Below are 22,223 nucleotides of genomic sequence, written 5' to 3'. Positions count from 1 at the left end.
CTGCCTGATCTCTGATCTTCTGGTTCTTCTGCTCCTTCCACCGTCCCAAGTCTCTTACGTTACGGAGCCACTTTAATAGAAGTTTCCATTTTAGATGCTGTGGCCTGGCTGCTTTTTGTTCCAGCATCTGCCTGAGAAAGAAAACAACAATTAAACTGTAAATATGTATATAAAAAAAAAAAACTAAACAAAACCAAAGTTTCTACCTCAGGAAGACTAAACACATGTTGACTCACATACATATCCATATCCAATATGTGTGTGTTGTGTTAATTTTTCCCACTTCAGCAACAGAAAGCATTATTGAGTACATAATTAAAAATGGTTTTAACACAAGGTTAAGTTATATTCTGGCAAAACACTGCAATATTACTAGGGCTGACACCGAATAGTCGACGATTCGATGCTTCGATAGGAGGAGCCAGATTCGATTTAGGACAGTTTATACGCAACATTTTATAAATGAGGCCCCTGATGAGTTCACGTCAGGCAGCCACGGCAGTCGCTCTGCAGCCAAACAAGCGCGTCTTGTTGCTATGCCAACATTTGAGAGCTGCCAGAGCTGTAGTAACTTTACCTTTGTCGGCGACCTGCTTTTCTTTTCTTGTTTGATATAAACTGCTTTGAAACTTTTCAACTAGAGCTCTGTGCTGAGATTTGAGTGGGGACGTGATTTGTGCAGTGTGTCGGTAGGTGACTTCTCATAATAGCGTGGCACTTTTTTTTTTTTACTTTTTTTTTTTTTTTTTCCCCGTTTTCATTTTCAATGGGTTTTTTTTTTGTAACGTTAGTGATGTAAAACGGTATCCTGGTTTCTTTTTTTTTTTTTTTAAGCCAGCAGGCTTTAAAAATCAAATAATCAATTTCTATTTGATCATCGTTTCCTTTTTAGACAATTTCCCATAAGACCTCACCGAGAATCATGAATTTACAGCATGCAAAATGGAGATCAGAGCACCACAGCAAGCTCAGAGAGGACCGTCTGTACAAACAGCTTCTGAATAATGCAAGCCAGATCCTTTCTTTCTCCGATGAAGTTATGGACGAGATGGGGGCCATTTCATACAGAAAAGCTGACTTTAGCTGGCTTTTCCATGCCACGGGCCCCTTAGCACCAGGTACCAGATTAAAGAAAATAAAGAGGCATGAGAACAATGAAATACCCTGCAACATCAACTGTTTAACCCAAGAAGAAGGCAGAATTTCAGTACAGGCTCCTGCAGTGAACAATAAGGTACCTTTCATAATTCTTAGTGATCAAAGCAAGATGTATGATGCGTTTAGAATAACAAAACCGTTCAGGGTGTTGAATGTGCACACCTATTTGAAGGAGTCCTCTACAGAGGACTGGGAAGCCCAAAGCAGCAGGTGGCAGGAGTTTGCACAAAATAAGAGGAGTCAACTATTACAACTAAGAAAACAACACAGGTAGTACTATTACTTTCATCAAAATGGTTTTCTAAATATGGCACCCTTAATGGGACAGTCCACCAAATTTTTTTTTTAAAAAGTAGAAAAAAAATGCACAGGTTTGTAACTACATGTGTGTGAGTAAATGATGAGAATTTTCATTGTGGACTATCCCTTTAATGCATTCACTTAGTCCCAAGGCCGAAGCCACACTGTATTTCACATAGTTTTGTTTTTGTGGTGTCTGTCCTTATTTAACAGGATACCTGGTTATGTGCTCTCTCCAGTAAGCACAGATGTGCAGAACCGCTTTAATAAGACCGCAACCACTGTGACCACCAAGCACATTGAGATCCCACAGGCCCCTCGGCTACAGGATATCTTGAATCCAAGTGCCGGCAGTCATGTCACAAAGAACGTCTCTGAACAGGAGATCTTCTCAGGTAGACTTACATATGAATCTTGAATGTGACTGTTTACTTACAGTTGAAAGTACAGTATTAGTGTTAATAATGTGACATGGAAAGTTGAAAGGTTCATATGTGGCTCAAATATTTATGTTTCTGGATCCATTTGCTTTAGCAGGAACTGGTAGAATTGTAAAAGCGGAGCAGAGATGGATGGATCAGCCTACCAAAATTGACTCTGCCCTCAAGCAGGTTCTCAGACCTCCTGACTTCAGCGGACAGGATCCTGAGATGCCCAAACAGTCTGTGGCTGAACTTTCCACACTTCGTTATGCAGTTGATCAATGGAGGAATGCCTGCAACATCAGTAGGTGTTTCCTTTCTCAGCTCTGTGTGCCATACCTCTGCATATCTTATCAATGGTTATATTTATAATCTATTAAGAAGTTGCACTTTAATTAAAATTTGGGGTCAGTAAGAATGAATACTTTTATTCAACAATGATGCATTATATTAATCAAAAGTAACAACAGCAAAGAATTTTACACTAATAAAAATGTTGCATTTTGCTTTAATTTAATCAAAAGTTTCCACAAAAATAGTATGCATCACAACTGCTTTCAACGTTGATAATAATAAGAAATGTCTTTAGCACCAAATCAGCATATTATAATGATTTCTAACGGATCATGTGACACTGAAGAAATGGCTTCTGAAAATTCAAATAGAAAACAATTTTAAATTGTAAAATATTTCCCAATATTACTGTGTTTACTGTATCTCTGACCAAATTAATGCATATATAATATAATTTAATATAATGCAAACCCTTTTAAAGCATTAATTAAATTAAATTAATAATAGTATATAATATTACACAAAAAGTGACAGCTAATTCCTTCTTTGCTCAGGTCAACATGGTAAGGGATGCCAATTGAAGGCAGATCCTCAGGAGCTGCAGGCTCTCATTGTCTTGGCACTTGATGACCCTGTGAAGAGAGTTCAGATGGCTGCTGCAGTGTGCCAGTATGCCATGAGGACACCTAACGCACGCGACAGAGACATACTACAAAGCACTTTGAAGCAAGGTCTGTGGAAGGATACCAATGCCTGAAACTAAAAATGTCAATTAAAATAAGCTTAATTAACATCACAACAAACATTAATGTCACAGGTAAAGCAGTCTTTTCTACTGTTGACTCGAAATGACCATCATGTATTATGACTCAGACCCTTCTGGCACAGGTGCAGACAGCTGGGTGGCGGCACAGTGCTTGGCGATAGACGGTGATACGAGCCAAGCTGTCATACAGAGACTCTTGTCACAGCACTTTCTCAGAGACGCTCCTTCAGATCACGAGCAGTCTATGATGCTACTCTCCAACATTAGCAGCAAGACTGTGAGTGACTCTCTCAGTGATTTTTGAGTAAAAGAAAAATGATTTATGCATGCACTAGGTAAACTAGTTTATCAAATTCACATAAAATCAATTTTCATACACCACAGTTTAAAGGTTTGGGGTTTGTAAGATTTTATTTTTGAAAGAAGTCTCTTATGCTCACCAAGGATGCATTAATTTAATCAAAAACACAGTAAAAGAGCAATATTGTGAAGTAGTTACAATTTAAAATAACGTTTTTTATTTTAATATATTTAAAAATGTAATTTATTGCTGTGATGGATACTCCAGTCACATGATCCTTCAGAAATCAGTCTAGTACAGTGGTTCTCAATTCCAGTGCTCATGTACCTCTTATCACTTCAGACGTTTGTTCTATTCGACCATAAGTGCCCTGCGAAGTGGACATGACGGGATATTCCGCCATGATTCCAGTTCGAAGGGACCGTATATGTTCCATTCAAAGGGCATTAAAGTGTGCGAGATGTGATTATAAATTGTATTTATTTACAGAGGTATATTACGTCACACTTCTCTAGTAAGTTTCATCTGTCTGTGAAGACGCTGCAGGCCGTGGCGTAGCGCAAATCCGTGAATGAATGTTCCGAAATGAAGTAAACTTCAACGGATTTCCCGTGCTCAGGGAGTAGGGAGCAAAGAACACTGTGCAGATATGCAGACCAGGACCATATGCTGGAATTGAGAACCACTGATCTAGTATGTTGATTTGCTGAATTTCTTATCAGTGTTGCCACTTAATATTTTTGTGGAAACCATGATTTTTTTGAGAATTCTTTGATAAATAGAAAGTTCAAAAGAACAGCATTTATTTGAAATAGAAACATTTTGTGACATTTATAAATGGTTTTAGTGTAACTTTTGATCAATTTAATGCATTCTTGCTGAAATCAAGCGTAAGCGTTAGTTCTGGCAGGTCACGTTAGTCAAGCTCGCATCAGCTGACTCTCAGCTGATCCCCATCTACCTATAGGAATACGACACCTTTCTAAGCATTCATATATAAGGTCCCTCAGTATTATCAGCATTTTTCGCATTGCTCAATAGCTAATTACCCTCCTCCATCCCCAACTCCTCCTCTGTCAGTCAGGATTCAGCCTTCTGATTCTCCTTTGAATTAGACTAATTCTAAATGTGTACATTACATTTTTTTACTTTAATGATATCTGCAATACATTCATGCTGGTTCTGTTCTGTTTACCCTGGGGGGTTATCACTGCTCTCCCTGCTCTTATCCATGCTAGGCTGCATAGACGCGCAGGGAGTTCTTGCCCAGAACAGAACCATACCGCCAATCCAAACTGTATGCTAAGTGTCAGTCATCTTTGACGATAGTGGTCCTGACAGAATAAAAGTATTATTTTCTTAAAAAAAAAAATCTTTATACTCAAACTTTTGCATGGTGTTTCCCATCCAGACACTAGTGCGCTCACTTCTGGCAGAAGAGTTAAACAGTGCTAACTGGAGAACACGAGTTCAGGCCTGTACTAGCATTGCACAGCTCAGAAGTCCAATAAACAAGGTATCACAATGTAATTCTTTTGCACATTTCAAACTGCTCTCTACCTATCTAATTTCTCTAATGATTGTAGAAAATACTAGAATTGCTTTTCATGCAGGATCTTTGCAACAAACTGATATATATGATGTGGAACGACTGGAGCTGTGCTGTTTGTCATGCTGCAGCGCTGGCTCTGAGTAAAATGGATGCAGCCAGAGAGATGCACAGTGAGCTGAGGTGACTATCTCTACCCAACAGACACATCAGAGGGTTTGGATTCAGTTCTTTCTTAACATGCAATATCTCCACAGTGCGAAGCTGGAGGAGGGTCCAACTGCTTGGCGGGTGGAAGCGCTGATCTTCATTGGTCAGCTCAATATAATGACGCCCAAGCTACTGCCTACATTCCTGCGGTGCTTTAATGATGACTTTGTGGCTGTGCGCAAACAAGCTTGTTTGACTGCAGCATCTCTAATGATGGATGACCAGTTGGTGAGGAAGTAAAGCAGCTGTGCAGATGCACAATAGATCTTTGATGGTATATGGACACTAAAAGACTGTGAAAAAGAAATTGAGGGTTCACTCGAATGACCACATAAAACATGTTCACAGGTCCTGGATCAGCTAATTAACCTGATGCAGAATGATCCATTATGGGAGGTGAAAGTGGAAGCAATTGATGGTAAGCTTGAAAATTAATTTAAAGGAAGAGTTCACCCAAAAACGAAAAACTGCTGAAAATGTACTCACTCTCAGGCCATCCAAGATGTAGATGAGTTTGTTTCTTCGTCGCAACAGATTTAGAGAAATTTAGCATTACATCACTTGCTTACCAATGGATCCTCTGCAGTGAATGGGTGCCGTCAGAATGAGAGTTCAAACAGCTGATGAAAATCTCACAATAATCTACAAGTAATCCACACAACTCCAGTCCATCAATTAATGTCTTGTGAAGTGAAAAGCTGTGTAAACAAATCTGTTTTTAACTTCAAACCATTGCTTCCAGCTAAAATATAAGTCCTCTATCCATATTATCCATAACGTCATCTCATCTGAATCAGGAGAGAAATCAAATCAAGCACTATTTACAAGCAAAAACCATCCAAAACAGTTATAAACAAATGGCAATGGATTTTGATGTGAGAGGACAACAGGGGGAACTTTTTCACTGGAGGAACCATTATTATGGATTACGAACGGATGATTTCAAAAGAAGTAATGTTTTAAAGTTAAAACGTTATTGGTGGACTGGAGTTGTGTGGATTACTTTTGGATTATTGTGATTGTTTTTATTATTGTGTATTGTGATTGTTTTATTGTGTGATTTATCAGCTGTTTGAACTCAAATTCTGACGGCACCCATTCACTGCAGAGGATCCATTGGTGAGCAAGTGATGTACCGGTAATTCTACATTTCTCCAAATCTTTTCTGATGAAAAAAACAAACTCATCTACATAAATTTTCAACAAATTTTAATTTTGGGGTGAGCTTTTCCTTTAATAATTTAATGTGCAGCCATTTTTGTATGATTGCATGATTGTAAAGCGCTTTGGGTGTACAGCCATACACAATAAAGCGCTATATAAATGCATCATTCATTCATTCATTCATTCATTCTGTGTCTAATAATGAATGTTACAATTTTTATTATTACATTAAGGAATTATTATTCTATAAATTAAGCTTTAGGGAAAATAGGTTGGATGAACCCAGCTCTCCAGGAGTTGCTGATGTGGGCTGTACACCATGAGGAGGAGCCCAGTGTGCGCATTGCTGCCTGTAAGGCCCTGAACACTTTAGATGCAAAGGGCCCAGAATTACAGCATTTTCTACAGGATCGTTATGCACTGGAACCCAACGCTGACGTGCAGAGGCGAGTACTTAGATTAGGCCACAATCATTACTACAAGTAAATCCTAAGTAAAATTGTTTTCTGAACGTACTTTAATATTTCTTACTAAGGCACATTGAAAGTCTTCTGAAAAAGCATGGATACAATCTGAAGGGAAACGAAAGCAAGATTCATGAGATAAAGCTCCAGGTTAGTGCACTTCAATGTGTTACCATGGCTTCAAGCACTGAAGCTGCTGGTTTATTCAATGCATTTCATTCTAGATCTAGAACAGGGGTGGGCAAACTTGGCCCTTCCAGGCCACTTTCCTTCAGAGTTTAGCTCCAACCCTAATCATTGTCTTCAAGACTACTAGAAGGCTACAGGCAGGTAAGTCATATCAGGGTTGAATCAAATCTCTGCAGGAAAGTGGCCTGGAAGGGCCAAGTTTGCCCATCACTGATCTAGAACATCAGTTCTCAACCTTTTTGAAAGGCCCCCTATTGCCCAGCACAATAATCAAATTAATTAACCACAACTGAGTTTGTGATTCCAAAAATTTCAAGAACTGTTCTTTAAAAAAAATGAAATAAACTGTCCTTCAGTAAAAACAATAGCTATTGATGAACAAATTTTCAGCTTAACCTAATTTTGTTTTTTTAGCATTTAAATTTAGAGTTAGATTATTTTAATATATTAATAATAATTTATTAATTTAAATACTTTTAAGTCATCCTGTGGCCCCCTGGTTGAAAACCATTGCTCTAGAAATGAACTTCTAACACCACACGAACTACTCTTTCTCTCTTGTTCTGTAGGTGGAGCTGTTGTGTACAAAACACATCATTACACAGAAAGTGCTCTTAATGGAAGAGAGGGGAAAGCAGCAAGAGCAAAAATTATTGTGCTGAATTTATGGTTGTCCTGCTATATCAAATATTATAAAGCCAGAATCAAATCTTTTAAGTTGTTCCACCTAAAAATCATCCACTGCAGTCGCAGACAATCAAGCAAGCAGGCAAGTAATGACCAAATTGCTTTGATACATCAGGTATAAAGCTGTTGACTACTTATTTTACACTGATGGTATATTAAGGTATCAGCAAAAGGAAAGTATATGTAGTGCACAAATCATAAAATACATAATGCTGGTTACAAGCAATGAAACCCTGAGATTTTGGTTTCAAATGTGGAACATTTATTTATTATTATTTAACATAAAATTACAAAAGAAAAAAAACACACATAAAATGAAGCATGTCTCAATATTTACATATCGCTGCAGTATATACATAATCCATGAATTAAAACAAATTGAATCCGTTTTCTCTAAAGATGCCTGTTAACAACCAGTAGGCACAAGGTGAAGATTAGTTCTTTTTTTATTAATTTAATATCCACTAGTATCCTGACCAAATGGTAGGTGCCATTATATTTGAATTTTCTGAAATTCTTTATCAAATGGACATGTCTTTAATGTTGGTCTGTAGATGGCCTCGTCGCTTAAGAACTTGCTTGTACAGGTTCTCAACTTCAGTGACCTGAGCCAGCAGTTGAGTTCTGGCATTGTTCTGATGGAGAGGAGTTCAGAAAGAACAGTTAGAATATGCATTCACATTATAAACTTGACAGGTTTGCTAGAATAAAGGTAAATCACATATAGACACTGGTTTCAAAGCATATCACATATTTATATGAACATTTAACCACCACAGGTCTATATATTTTTGGTTCTAACAAGCACATTCTTGATGTTTAATCAAAAAACATATGCTGTATATACATATACACTTACCAAATTACTCAGATAACTGTCAGTGGTTGGAATTGCTTGAACCATCTTAATTTTCACTTCCAAGTTCTGAATGAACTCCACCACCATCTCCATGAGCTCTACAACATATCTGTACACAAGGTCATAAACCGTAATCAATACTGTTAGCAATTAATTCTATACAAATATACAATTAAAAATATTGAACGAAAACCACTTTCTTTGAGTGGCACATTAAATGCATCGGACCTGTGAAGATCAGCCTGAATGGGCAGGTTCTGCTGACACAGTGGTTTTGTGAGTCTCTCTCGTAGGACTGTCTGTTCTCGCAACACTTCCTGAAGGTGGGAAGTGAACTGTTGCAAGGAAGCAAACCTTTGACCTTACAACAAAACAGTCATTAGTAAAACTACACTCTTCTAGTATACAAATTGTGTACACCAAATGTGCATGATTCCATTTGCAACACTTACTGAGATAATGAGTGTGAGTGACGTCTGCACCGTCTCTTTCCAGCTTCAGCAGCTCTAAATCTAAATTAGTCTTAAGTGAGTGGATGACAAAAAAGAAAATCATGTCAAGGGATAGTTCACCCAAAAATTTAAATTCTTTCATTATTTCCTAACCCTCAAGTTGACGGTAGCCACTGACTTTCGTAATATTTTTTTCCATACTATAGATGTCAATCTCTACCGTCAACTGTTTGGCTATCAACATTCTTCAAAATATTTTCTTTTGTGTTCAACAGAAGAAAAAAACTCATACAGGTTTGTAACAGCTTGAGGGTGAGTAAATGATGACAGAATTTGAATTTTTGGGTGAACATTGCCTTTAAGCTTTGTAAATCAGAAAGATATTAAGTGGTTCAATAAAAAATATTAAGTTTGTTTTCAACCTTATCGAGATCATGTCTAATTCTGTTCAGCTGCTCAGCTTCAAGTAAAGCTGTGGAAAAGACTTCTGAATCCCGTGGGAGAGCATCGAGCTCCTCCTATAAGATCCATAACACAAATGCTTGACAATATCCACCATTACAGTTTAAAAATCTATCTCAAAATTAACCATGTCTTAGTTTACCTGTGTCATGGTGCCTGCTGTTACACATCTAGCTAAAATCTTAGCAGCAGGTGTCACCGTGTAAGTAATGGGGTCCCAGGGATTCATAACAAGCGCGTTTCCAGACCTGATGGCAATTAAACAAACAATGAAGCCTAAAAAATGTGGGTGTTTCTTCAGCTATAGGCATTTTCATGTGTAAGAGCTTGATTTATATTTTTTTTATTAAAGATAACAGATTACAACTTCTTATTTATAGGTCCTAGGATCCCCTAAGGGGAAATAGTGACATAATAGAATAGTTTAAAATATGGGAAGGGAATAAAATATTTCAATGGTTTAGCGTTGGCCCACAACACTTCTGCGTTCCCCCGAGAAACTTTCGGTCGAAATGTATGTATTTTTCCATCAGCAAAGTTTCTCTGAGGACGTAAAGGTGTTGCAAACGAAAACAAAAAGTTTAAAATATGATTTTTAAAAGGTCGCCGTGTACATTTAGGGGCTCCTTGGTCCACTGTTGGAGACATTAAATTTACTCTCAAAATATACAAAACATGGTTTTAACTTAAAACAATGAACTCTCAGTAATTACTTAGCTTGGTTGCTATGTTATGCTAATATAAAAGCTACACTGACTGTGTTGCTGCGTGACTTATGTTTTTTCAAAGCGTCCAGTATTTACTTATCGTTCTTGAATGAGATGTCCTCGATCCGTCTGATTTTGACAAAACGTCGTCGTTATTTCAATCTACCGCCTCTTTCTCTCTTAAACACTAGCACAGCTAACGTTACGCAAACGTATTATAGGCGTAGATATCATAAATATAAGCATATATTCGCACGTTCTCATCGTTAACCCGAATAATAAACATATGATATACAGATCATAGAAAGAGTAGCGTGACGCGCAATGCCACTTCCTATGTTGTGCTACATTCTCAGGTACGCAGATTCACAAATACCCACAAAGAAGAACAATTCTGCACTATACGTCAGTTATAACCAAACTACAAAGTATATATAAATTGTCCATGATGGTCTTAAATGCATGATTTAAATAATTTCTGAATTTAGAATTTGTTGAATCAGCAGGCGTGGAAACGTAGATCACTTACTTCAACAGCAGCGCGCCATAGCGGTCTGCGCAGCGATTCTGTCATTAAATAACGAACTAAATGCATTAAATAAAAAAAGAACCAAGCGTTTCTGCAAAGTTAGGTATAGTAATTTTAGAGAATCAGTCGAAATTATAATATTCGCGGATAGTTTGATGAATCGTGATGCGGTAAGAAGCGGGTCACACAGTGACAACAGTCCTCCAGCGTAACAAACCCCAGGTGTCACTGTGCTAGAATCACACTAGGACCGTCTGAATCGATTTCTCGTGTGCAGCTTGTGTTTACATTAAGATACAGCAAGAGAAATGTCGGCTGCGGCACGTATAGCAGCGCCCGGTGTGTTGTCCCGGTTCCGCGGCGCTCTGGTCGGTTCGGTGTTGGGCGACTGTATAGGCGGTGAGTTTGAAGGCGCGGTGGATGTACCCTTAGATCGAGTCCTTCAGCATCTCAGCGCTCTGGAGGATGAAACACGGGGCGATGGTGAGTATTTCCGTATTTTACGATTATATTATACATTGAACATATTTACTTACGCGTGTATGTAATATTTAACATTACTATACTATTACCGTATCAGAAGGCCACATACTGAAATGAAATATCAAGCTTTTGCATGCCCTAAACTCTTTGGTATTCCTCATTTAGGGGTCACAATTGTGAACCTTCGCGGTAACGTTTTGGTGACATAATATACTATATTTTGTTTCAATAATATTTATTCTTTAATATTTTGAGGGGATTTCATGGTACCAGGCAATATTCACGTTTAAATCATGCACCATTTTTTTTGCTATATAAAAAAAGAACACAAAAAATACCACAGTTTTACTTTCATTAAACAGTTTTGACTATGAATCTAATTGTTTCTTAATTACACATCTTATTCACTTTTCCCCCAGGAATTCTTCAGTACAGTGATGACACAGCCATGATGCGATGCGTTGCAGATTCACTCCTCACCAGGATGGCGTTTGATGAACGAGACATGGCTCGAAGGTATGTTATCATTGGAAATGGCTAAAAGAGTCCTTTTAAGCAAGTGTTTGATTTTCCTGATCATCTTACTTGATTCCAGATTTGCAAAGGAGTATAACCTTGCTCCGGGGCGAGGTTACGGCTCAGGTGTCATACAGGTACTGCGGAAGCTTGCGTCGCCCCATCTGAAGGACGTCTTCCAGCCGGCACAGGCTCAGTTTGGCGGCCGCGGTTCTTTCGGGAATGGAGGTGCCATGAGAGCGGCACCCCTTGCCCTGGCCTTCAAAAGTCGCGCTGATGTCTGCAAGGTAAACAGTCATCTGATTGTCGAATCTAAGCTAGTAGACTTCAAGCATTCTTGACTTAAAGCATTTTTGACATTTTGAATTGGTCATAAAAAGACTGAAGTGCAGCCAGCAAAAGCTTTAGACTTTATATAATGAAGATTCGTATCATATGTTCTCAACCTGGGGGTCTTAAGATGGCTTAAACATATTTAAATTAATCAATTATTATAAATGTTTTAAATTAATAATTAACTCAAATCTAAATAAGAATGCTAAAAACACATAAATCAACATGTAAAGTGAATCTTTTTTTTTCTCAATAATTGTTGTTTTTACTAAAGAACATACAGTTCTTGAAACACAAAATTAATCGTGGATAATTTAATATGTAAATATTCCCAGTTTCTGTTAATGAAAATGTTTGAAAACAAGCTTTGTCATAATTACATAGGCAGTGTTGAAAATACGGGGTTCGAATATTGTGCTTGAGAGTGGGGGGCCTTCGAGTCAGAAAGGTTGAGAACCATTGTTAAATGCTTAATTTGAAAGGCTAATTTGGACTGTCCCAGGCTAACATTCTGTCCTTCCATTTGCTTTTGGCAGTACTCAAGGTTTGGCGCAATGTTAACACACTCATGCTCTTTGGGCTACAATGGGGCAGCGTTGCAGGCCCTTGCTGTCCATCTGTCTCTCCAAGGCGCTTTGGCTCTGCCAAAAGAATTCATCAACAAACTGATATCAGAAATGGAAGAGATGGAAAAAGATGAAAAAGCCCAGCTTGATGCTAAAGCGTAAGTGAACCCATGGAAAGAACAAAAAAGGGAAAGTTTACTCAAAAATTAAAAGTTTGTCATCATTTACTCTCCCTCATGTCGTTCCATACCTGAATGACTTTCTTTCTTCAGTAGAACATGAAGATATTTTGAAGAATGTTTAAACTGTGTTTTGTTTTGTTGTCCACGCAGTGTTATCATTAAAATAAAAGTTATTTTTGTTTTTTAAAAATAAAGCTACATGTAAATAAGAAAATAGTTAAAAAATAAAGCTAAATTAAAATAATAATAATAATAAAGCACATAACAAAATTACCAAATTTAAAATGAAACCTGAACATATAAAAATGTATTAAAATATTAATAAATACTATAATGGTATATAAATAATACAAAAATACACTGTCCAAATGACTTTCATTTTATGGACAAAAAAAGATATTATACAAAATATCTTCTATTGAGTGCCACAGAAGATAGAACAGATTTGAAGCAGTAAATTAAGACAGAATTTTATTTTTGAGTGAACAGACCATTTAAGAACAGTTATAGTACTGTCTATGGATTTCGAGCCACTGTGTTCTATTCCACAGACTCAATTTATCAGAGTTCCCATATTGCTCACGATTGCACAGAGTGAAAGAACTTATGGACAGAAACAGTGTGAGCATTGAGGAGGTCATATCTGAACTGGGTTAGTATCGATTACTCTTGATTAGCATTGATCTGATCATTCATAAAGCATTCTGCTGTTTTTCTTGAAGTTGACACTCTTTCTTTGTATTAGGGAATGGCATCGCTGCCTTACAGTCTGTGCCCACCGCTATCTTCTGCGTGCTGCATTGTTTGGAGCCCCGGGACGGGCTGCCAGAGCGATTCGGAGGACTGGAGAGGACAATATCCTACAGCTTGGCTCTGGGTGGTGATACTGACACCATTGCTTGCATGGCAGGGGCAATCGCAGGAGCACATTATGGCATTGACTCTATTCCCCAGAGCTGGCAGAAGAGCTGTGAAGGGGTGGAGGAGGCAGATGATTTAGCGAGACGTTTGTATAATTTTTACTGCCTTCCACAGTTTGAAGAGGACAGGGGGACATCAAGCTGCGAGAACAATCAACCGCACACACACACCAGTGATCAGCACACTACAAAAACGGACTGACCCACTACATGGCCATATGCAACATGCAGCCACACATAAGTGAAACTTTACCTGGCACAAAGTGTCAAATGTACTTGCTAATATACCATCATCTGTGTTTATAAAATGTGAAACTTCTTGTGCAAAATGTTTACAATAAAAAGAACAAAATGGTACCATTTTTATTGGTAATAGTCTTGTTTTGTTCTTTCTTTACTTCAAATTTAACACTGTTCTAAAAACTATATACATTGGGGTTTAGAAGTTCACTAGTGATTTTTTTTTTGCATTTTTCTAATTTAATACTAATTTAAAAAAATTTATTACAATAATAATAATACAATAAAATATATAGAAATGTTAATGAACAAAACAGGTAAACCGTATATGAGAAATATGATGCAAAATATACTGAAATTTATTTAGGAGTTAGAATCTCCTGTTCTCAGCTCAGTATGACATAAAATAATTCCAAGAGTTTTCTTTCTAACATTCATTCGGTATCTCACTATTTTCACTATGGGAATGCCTCAGGCATGACCGATCGCGGAAGCACCAATAACACCACGTCTGCCAACTATGGCAGACCAATCGCTGCAGCGATCAGGGAGACCTGCCTCCCTGGATATAAACTACAGCTACCTGCCGTTTCATCATTCTCGCTCTCTTCCCCGTGAAGATTTTCGGAAGCTGGCTCAGCAGACTTTGGGAATTATTTGCTTAACAGTTTACAGTCGGAGCTGCAAGGTAACATCCCAAACGCAATACATTCCTAACGTTTGTTGAGCGACTTCACTTCGAGTGAGATAACTAACGCATCAGGGCGAGTTTTCTGCTCTTAAGTTTTCAATTTATTTTCCAAGTTTTTGGGGGCGCTCACCACGCACCAAAAAGAAGGAAAAGGAGAGCTCTCTATCGCAGCACAGCTCCGTACTAGTCACGTTGTGGTGGGCTTACTGTACGAAGAGAGTGCAGGCCCCATGGCCACTGCAAAAAAGCCAGAGAGCCCCGGAGGAAAAGGTATTCCTCCCCATCCATGTGCTTGTGGAATGTGGATTTCTGCGAAGGATTCACACGGCCTCTGCATCTCCTGTTTGGGCGCTAAACGCGCTCAGGCAGCTCTGTCCAACCCTGGCCAGCAGCTCGTGGGGAGAGATGATGGAGAGGGTGTCATCCGTCCTTCCCCCCCCCCTGTTTGAAGATCCATTAGTGGGAGAGGAAGATAATTATTGAACAAAATATTGTTGGCCATCCTCGAGGACGAGGATGACGATGATGAAGATGCTATTCTTTCCCCAAATCAGTGCACAGGATATGAGTTCACCCTCCCCTGTACAGACGAACACGGATCTACTCGAGGTCTGTCGCAGGGCCGCGGCTAGACTATCGATCGACTGGCCATCCCAACCGGTGGGTCAGGGGGCTGAAAGAGATTTGAATGATGGAAAGAGACTTCAGTCACGTCTCCCACCAGCGAGGCAGTTTATTCCAGCCGTCCTGGCTTGTGTGGCTGAAATGAAGAGGTTTTGGGATAAGCCTTTTTCCCACCGTGTGCCCGTCAAGGGCTTCTCGAGGCTGGATGTTCAGGGAATGGAGGATTTGGGGATGGCGGATCCTCCCCCTGTTGAATCATCTGTGGCTAATCATTTGCATCCAAGTCGCAGGGCAGCGCTCTCTTCAACCGGAGCCTCGCTGCCAGGGAAAACAGAGTGCTTCGCCGCCTCTGTTTTTCAAAAGATCTATAAATCATCTTCACTGGCCGTTCGTGCTTTGAACGCGACGTCCCTCCTTACTGCCTATCAAGTGGAGTTATTTGAGGAGATGGGGCGTCAGATGGACTCAGGATCTCCCAACCCAGCGCTCTGGGAGGAGATATGTGTCATCGCAGACTTAAACCTGCGCACGTCCCGCGGAGCAGTTCAAAGGTGCGGTTGTAGTATGGGCTTAGCGGTTGTGGGAGAGAGATCGCTATGGCTGGGTTTGTCAGGCCTCTCTGACAAAGAGAAGGTGGAGTTTTTGGATACCCCTATTGATCCAAAGGCCATGTTCGGCGCAACAGTAACAGCGATGTGTCAGCAATGTGACCTGCGGAAAAAAGAGGGAGAGGCATTCGAGGTCTGTCTCCCCAGAAAGCCGGCAGCTCAACCTTATCCCCCGAGCCAATCGAACTTCAGACCTTCAGGGAGAGGGGGACATTCTGACTATCAACCTTCCTGTCCGGCTCCACCGCAACAACCGGGAAATGCGGGCCCTCAGTCAAAGCCTGGTTTTGTGAAACCAAAACAGTCTTTCGCAGCCGCAACAGCGAAACACCCGTCAGCAACCCCTCAGGGAAACAAAAAGAGGCGGTCAACCTGAGACATCAGCTTGGCATCAAGAAGGGTTTGGAGACAGCACTCAGGGTTTCTCTGTCCCAACCCTTCAGAATGATTCCATTCTCCCTCCCATGGGGAAAAGGAGAAGGAATTTAAATGTGAAATTGGCTTGTATGGTCAGTTCAAAGTCCAATGTCTGCGGGGAAATGGCCCATGTTCCTCTGGTGCCCCCCAAAGAATTGTCTCTCCGTCCACCTACGAGGTTTGTTCTGATGGAGGAAGGACAAGAGTTCGTAAGCATCCCATCACAAATAAAGTTTCTCTGACACATCCAGACCAAGGACTGAGGGCGCAGAGTGGGATAAAAATAAAAAAATTAAAACAATCACAAATAAAGACGAATCTAACTCCTTCGCCACTAGAGTGTGCTGCAACACCGCTAGTGAGCAAAGACGGGAAGGGCCCACTCACAGCTTAGGTGGCAAACTGGCGCGCATGCGCATTTCATCCCTGGCTTTTAACCACGATAGACAGGGGATACAGACTTCAATTCGCTGTAAAACCTCCTGTGTTCAATGGAGTGGTAATTTCAGTGGCCCAAGGGGAAGCAGCTCAGGTTTTAGAGGAAGAAATATCCTCATTAATGAGAAAAGGATTGATAAGAGTGATTCCAACGAGAGAAAGCCACATAGGTTTTTACTCCCGGTATTTTGTGATTCCCAAAAGAGGGGGAGGTCTCCGTCCCATTTTGGATTTACGGGTCCTCAACAAACACCTCAGAAAATACAAATTCAAAATGCTGTTGCTCAGAATGTTGTGTCAGAGTATTCGTCAGGGAGATTGGTTCACCTCAGTGGACCTCCAGGACGCATATTTTCAAATAGATATTTTTCCTGCTCACAGGAAATATCTGAAGTTTGCTTATCAGGGCACAGCATACAGGAGACATTTTGTGCATTTTCTCAAGAATCATCATGTATTGGTCAGGATGGACAATACAGCCGTGATAGCCTACATAAATCGGGGGAGTTCGTTCTCACAAGCTTCACTTGTTAGCGAAAGAACTGATTATGTGGAGCAGCAGGACCCTCCTGACATTACGCGCGACACATGTTCCAAGAATAATGAACAGGGGAGCGTATTTACTGTCCAGAGGGAATCCTCTGTAGTGGAGACTCCACCCCCAAGTGATCCTCATGGTGTGGCAGAGATTAAGGCATGTCATGTTGGTCTTAACGCAGGTACTATTGGCCAACACCCTCTCGTCTGTCGATTTATGAACCTGCTAGCTTTTCATCCACCACCTTTTTCATCCCCAGAGAAGGAGAGGTTACACAGTTTATGTCCGGTTCGTGCTATGTATACGTACGTTCAGAGAACCCGCACACTTCGTAAGAGCTATTTGTCTCGTGGGCTGACTCTTACAAAGAAAAACCTCTTTCTCTTACAAAGAAAAATCTATTTGCTCGTTTCTATTGACTGGATGTGACAGAACCCTCTCTGGCCCACTCAGTCCTGGGAGTGAGTAGTCAGGGTGAATAATGCAGGTTATTAAGGGGCGAATTCCTCATATTATTCTGTTTTCACCTCCGTTGGGAGTTATGACTCAGATAATAACCTACTCTTTCTTTAGTCTGCTTCGTCAGCATATCGGCAATACGGGAGTTGTCTATATCCCATAGTGAGATACCGCACGAATGTTAGAAAGAGAACGTTAGGTTACTGACGTAACCCCGGTTCTCTGATAACATGAAGTGAGGTATCTCACAAACATTGCCCTCCTTGCCTTTACTGCACGGAGAAGAGATATGCGGAGAATGACGAAACGGCAGGTAGCTGCGGTTTATATACAGGGAGGCGGGACTCCCTGATCGCTGCAGCGATTTGTCTGCCATAGTTGGCAGATGTGGTGTTATTGGTGCTTCCGCGATCGGTCACGCCTGAGGCGTTCCCATAGTGAAAATAGTGAGATACCTCACTTCAGGTTATCAGAGGTTCTGGGGTTACCGGGGTTACGTCAGTAACCTAACGTTTTAGAACGTAGCGCGGGGCTATAAAAAGACTTGAACCTGCATTATTCAGCTGCTCACTTTGTGGCGAGCAAGGAGTAGTTATCATCAGCGGTGTATACAGTTGTTGATAGCGTTTTTATCGTGTGTTGAATATGGGACAGCGACTTTCTCGCAAAAAAAAGGCGGAGGAAGAAGGTGATTAGTGTGTGCATGCGATCAATCCCCGTACACCAGTTACACCCACCGACCACAAGGCGGAGATCCATTCTCGTCCTGACGAGACGTCTGTGGGTATCGGTGAGGGAGGAGGCGGGCAGGAGAAAGGAAAGAGAAACAAAGAAAAAGAGGAGGTTCCGAAGGTTCTGGAGGTTTGCCTCTTTCTGTAGTTTGTCTCACCCCAAATCCACCAGAGCTCAGGATGAGCAGGTGGAGCAGGGTGAGGTGGACCAGGATGCTGACGCCAGACCATCCATTAGGTGTTCTGATGGTAAATTACATGTTTTTATCACCAGAGCTCTGTACATCCAAAAAAAGTCTCAATCATTTACACACAATATTACGCACAATATAAAAAAACACAACACCCATTACACGTCACAAAAAACTGTTTTCTTATGCTTTATTTGTCGTAATATAGATGAAATAGTGTAAAGACTTTTCCAAACTAGCCAAAAGTACCCCTAAGTGAAGAATTAATATGTGTATGCAATATTAAGTTTATATTATTTTGGTTGATATTCCTCATTTCCTCTCTTTAGATCAGACTTCTCTACAGGACATTGTCTGTACTGTAGAGGACAATGATCATCAGGAGGCTCCTTCCAGTAGTCCTGAAGTCTACACAAGTGCTGAGGACCAGCAAATGGAAGATGACGAGCCTCAAGATCAGGACAGTCCAGTTACTCTGTCAGCAGGTGCGAATACATCACATCTGCTGAGATAGCTGGACTGTAAGGAGATCACAAGGATCGAGGGTGAGTTTACTGTCAAAATCCAAAGTATAATAATTATATGATAATTACAAGCCATGTTAAAATAGTTTTACAATAAGTATAGCATGATGTCACACTGCAGAACACTGCTTTATTAAATAATAAAAAATAAAAATAACTATAATTATGTTTTAATAGACTACATTTGCTGGAAATATGCCATCGGCAGGAAGATGGGGGAAGGAGGATTCGGCTCCGTCTTTGAGGGGACCCGGTGCGAGGACGCCCTTCCGGTGGCTGTGAAATTTGCAGCCAAGACGGAGAATGTGCCGTACATCAGCCTTGTAAGTAGACTGCGCTCCCTGTGTCATCTCCACTCAGTCACTGTTTGCATTTATAACGTCTTAAAGAACAAATATTTCAATAGACTAAATCCATATTTGAGAAAGCACTTCCATCTAACCATCATAAAAACTGTCCTTCTTCTAGCCTGATCATCCCAGTCTAGTTCCTCTTGAGGTGGCCCTGACAACCATGGCCAAACAAGGCCCCAGCTGTTGCCAAATCATAGAGTTGCTGGACTGGCAGGACAATCCAGAACAGTATATCATGGTCCTAGAGCGGCCCTCACCCTGTGTCAACATGCACCTTTTTTGGCAGTATCACGGCAACCTCTTTAGCGAGGAGTTAGCACGTCATTTCATGTGGCAGGTGATTGACGCTGCTGCCTTGTGCTGTTCCCGGGGGCTGTTCCACCGGGACATCAAAATGCCAAATCTCAGATTCTCTGATGCTGGGGAACAGTCTTTGGATTAGTGGCATAATATAGTATGAGTACAACTAATAAACAACTAATATTAGTACTGTACCCACTAATAGTTCAAATAAAAAAAAAAGATCCATTAAATTCTAGACCCACATAAAAAGTAATGCAGAGACCCTCCATCACAAAGTGTTAGGATACCAAGAGCTGACTGCTGAGAGAAGCCCCCTGGCCTCAGTCAGCGATGTAATAACAAATGTCCCATTAGGTGTCACTAACACGGTTCGCAATAGTCATAGCATTAAACGGCAGAAGCAGAGCAAAAGAGTAGAAGAAACACGCGAGTTAATGCGATGTTGTTGACTGTGATTAACTAAAATACTTTAAAACTACTTTTAAAATTAACGCAGTAAATGACAATTATACAGCTTTTTGAGAAGAAATCTGTAAATTTGCAAATAGGTCATATGTTCTCAGTTAAGTTACGCGATGAGAAAAAGCACAACATAATTCAGCTGATGTTATTGCATTGTACAGATTAACATTAAAGTAAGCACTATAAAATGCATAATGTCGGAGTCCACGACCCCAGGAAAAAACGGCAATTTGACCGGAAGTGCCAGGAAATTAAAGGACGATGCCGCAGATTGGCATAATCTCAACCTGAAATGGGAGCAATTAAATGACGAGGGTTCCACAATTGCGACTAAAATTGTTAATCTGGGACTGAGCAAAAAGTACGTTTAATGTGTTAATCAAACAATAAATATAAATTATATAAATAAATTATACTGTATAGTAAAATTCTAATGCGTTTATATATTCATTTGTGTGCGTGTGTAATGTGTTAATCAAACAATAAATATAAATTATATAAATAAATTATACTGTATAGTAAAATTCTAATGCGTTTATATATTCATTTGTGTGCGTGTGTAATGTGTTAATCAAACAATAAATATAAATTATATAAATAAATTATACTGTATAGTAAAATTCTAATGCGTTTATATATTCATTTGTGTGCGTGTGTGTGTGAGCAATCTGCCTGCTCTTTTACACCTGTAACCCTGTTTTCTCCATCATGTCTGTTCCCAGATCAGATACTGAGCCTGGTGTTGTGATGGAAGGAGGCAGTTTGGCAGCTGGAGACTTTTCAGAGAATCTGAAACAGAGCAACCAAGAGCTGGAAGAAGAATGTGTCGAGTTATAAGACGTTGTAGATAAAATGGCAACTTTTTGCAGAACGAGCATTAGCAATACTTCATTTTTGTAAACATCTTTATGTAGTCTAAAATGTTTCGCCAAAGGCAAACATACTGTCAAAGATGGAGAAGATGGTCCATGCTGAGCGTGGCATCTGTGAGTTAGAAGCATTCCGGTTTGGAGAGAAAGGAAGAGCAGCACCGCTCTTTCACACGTGGTCCACACATCAGTTTGGTAAGAGTAATAGAACAAATGTTCAATCACATACCAAACTATCCCATTCTCTGTTAATTTGATCTGTGATCTGTATGTCCAAAGTTTACTTTAATAACGTTGGTTTACTTCTAAATTTATATGTATGTGTTTGTGTGTGTGTGTATATATATATATATACACACACTAATTTAGTGTGAAGCAATCATCTGCTTTCTTTGCAAATGTGACCCCTTAAAGGAATAGTTCATCCAAAAATGACAAATTGCCACTCAGGCCATCCAAGATGTAAATTAGTTTGTTTCTTCATCGGAACAGATTTGGAGAAATTTGGCATCACTTGCTCATCAATGGGTCCTCTGAATGGGTACCGTCAGAATGAGAATCCAGACAGCTGAAAAAACACTTTTCACTATTCACTTCACAAGACATTAATTAATCAACTGGAGTCTGGATTACTTGTTAATTATTGTGATGTTTTTATCAGCTGTTCGAACACATTCTGACGGCACCCATTCACAGAGGATCAGATTGATTGCAGAGGATCCATTGGTGAGCAAGTGATGTAATGCGAAATTTCTCCAAATCTGTTCTGATGAAGAAACAAACTCATCTGCATCATGGATGGCCTGAGGGTGTGTAAATGTATTGCAAATTTTCATATATATGTATGACAACCATAATATGTATAATCATATATTATAAAAAAAAAAAATGGTACCTGAAATACATGAAAGCCCTATGTTATCTCAATTTTAAAAATGTAAATGTCAATGTCCCATAATCACTCATGCTGTGTTATTGACCTTTGTTTCTTTGTCACCTTCGTGACAGTTGAAGTATCTTCCAAGCTTTATGAGTCATACAAGTTGGAGTTGGCGCTGAAGAAGACTATACTGCGAGAATTGCCCCACACGGCTAATGCTGATCTTTCCATGGTCTACCTGTCATCGTGGCTGCATCAAGCCTACATTGAGGACAGTGGAAAACTGCTACTAGAGCAGGGCTGTCCAAACTCGGTCCTGGAGGGCCGGTGTCCTGCAGAGTTTAGCTCCAACTTGCCTCAACACACCTGACTGGAAGTTTCT

The 22,223-nt window shown here is 39.9% G+C and overlaps 3 protein-coding genes and 2 pseudogenes across 5 annotated transcripts; 4 read left to right on the top strand and 1 right to left on the bottom strand.

The window, feature by feature from the left end:
* Positions 1-922: 922 nt before the first annotated feature.
* Positions 923-7,513, top strand: heatr4 (HEAT repeat containing 4). The gene is made up of 13 exons (XM_016544577.1): positions 923-1,234; positions 1,331-1,428; positions 1,672-1,853; positions 1,996-2,184; positions 2,729-2,905; positions 3,048-3,217; positions 4,653-4,757; positions 4,855-4,973; positions 5,048-5,228; positions 5,349-5,418; positions 6,421-6,610; positions 6,700-6,778; positions 7,387-7,513. Exons 1-13 carry the CDS (start codon positions 923-925, stop codon positions 7,477-7,479), a joined length of 1,965 nt encoding a protein of 654 aa, XP_016400063.1. The 3' UTR covers positions 7,480-7,513.
* Positions 7,514-8,015: 502 nt separating this feature from the next.
* On the bottom strand, positions 8,016-10,993 carry haus2 (HAUS augmin like complex subunit 2). 3 transcript variants are annotated; one of them, XM_016544728.1, is made up of 7 exons: positions 10,940-10,993; positions 9,420-9,525; positions 9,238-9,333; positions 8,816-8,885; positions 8,592-8,724; positions 8,364-8,472; positions 8,016-8,139 (listed from the first exon to the last, which is right to left on the bottom strand). In XM_016544728.1, exons 2-7 carry the CDS (start codon positions 9,504-9,506, stop codon positions 8,026-8,028), a joined length of 609 nt encoding a protein of 202 aa, XP_016400214.1. In that variant the 5' UTR covers positions 9,507-9,525; positions 10,940-10,993; the 3' UTR covers positions 8,016-8,025. The 3 variants fall into 3 exon arrangements, with proteins under 3 accessions (XP_016400214.1, XP_016400213.1, XP_016400212.1); XM_016544727.1 differs by lacking the exon at positions 10,940-10,993 and adding an exon at positions 10,514-10,762; XM_016544726.1 differs by lacking the exon at positions 10,940-10,993 and adding an exon at positions 10,081-10,432.
* On the top strand, positions 9,545-13,853 carry adprs (ADP-ribosylserine hydrolase). The gene is made up of 7 exons (XM_016544724.1): positions 9,545-9,596; positions 10,791-10,996; positions 11,416-11,512; positions 11,592-11,799; positions 12,382-12,569; positions 13,145-13,245; positions 13,339-13,853. Exons 2-7 carry the CDS (start codon positions 10,822-10,824, stop codon positions 13,713-13,715), a joined length of 1,146 nt encoding a protein of 381 aa, XP_016400210.1. The 5' UTR covers positions 9,545-9,596; positions 10,791-10,821; the 3' UTR covers positions 13,716-13,853.
* Positions 13,854-18,173: 4,320 nt separating this feature from the next.
* Positions 18,174-19,769, top strand: LOC107733082 (uncharacterized; annotated as a pseudogene).
* Positions 19,770-20,167: 398 nt separating this feature from the next.
* Positions 20,168-22,223, top strand: part of LOC107733157 (cyclin-dependent kinase 2-interacting protein-like) — a 2,178-nt pseudogene continuing 122 nt past the window's right edge.

The sequence above is a fragment of the Sinocyclocheilus rhinocerous genome, unplaced genomic scaffold (assembly GCF_001515625.1).
Source record: "Sinocyclocheilus rhinocerous isolate Xijiao unplaced genomic scaffold, SAMN03320098_v1.1 scaffold8, whole genome shotgun sequence".
Classification (NCBI taxonomy): domain Eukaryota; kingdom Metazoa; phylum Chordata; class Actinopteri; order Cypriniformes; family Cyprinidae; genus Sinocyclocheilus; species Sinocyclocheilus rhinocerous.
The sequence above is the reverse complement of the archived record's forward strand: the minus strand, read 5'-3'. Positions and strand labels throughout refer to the sequence as shown.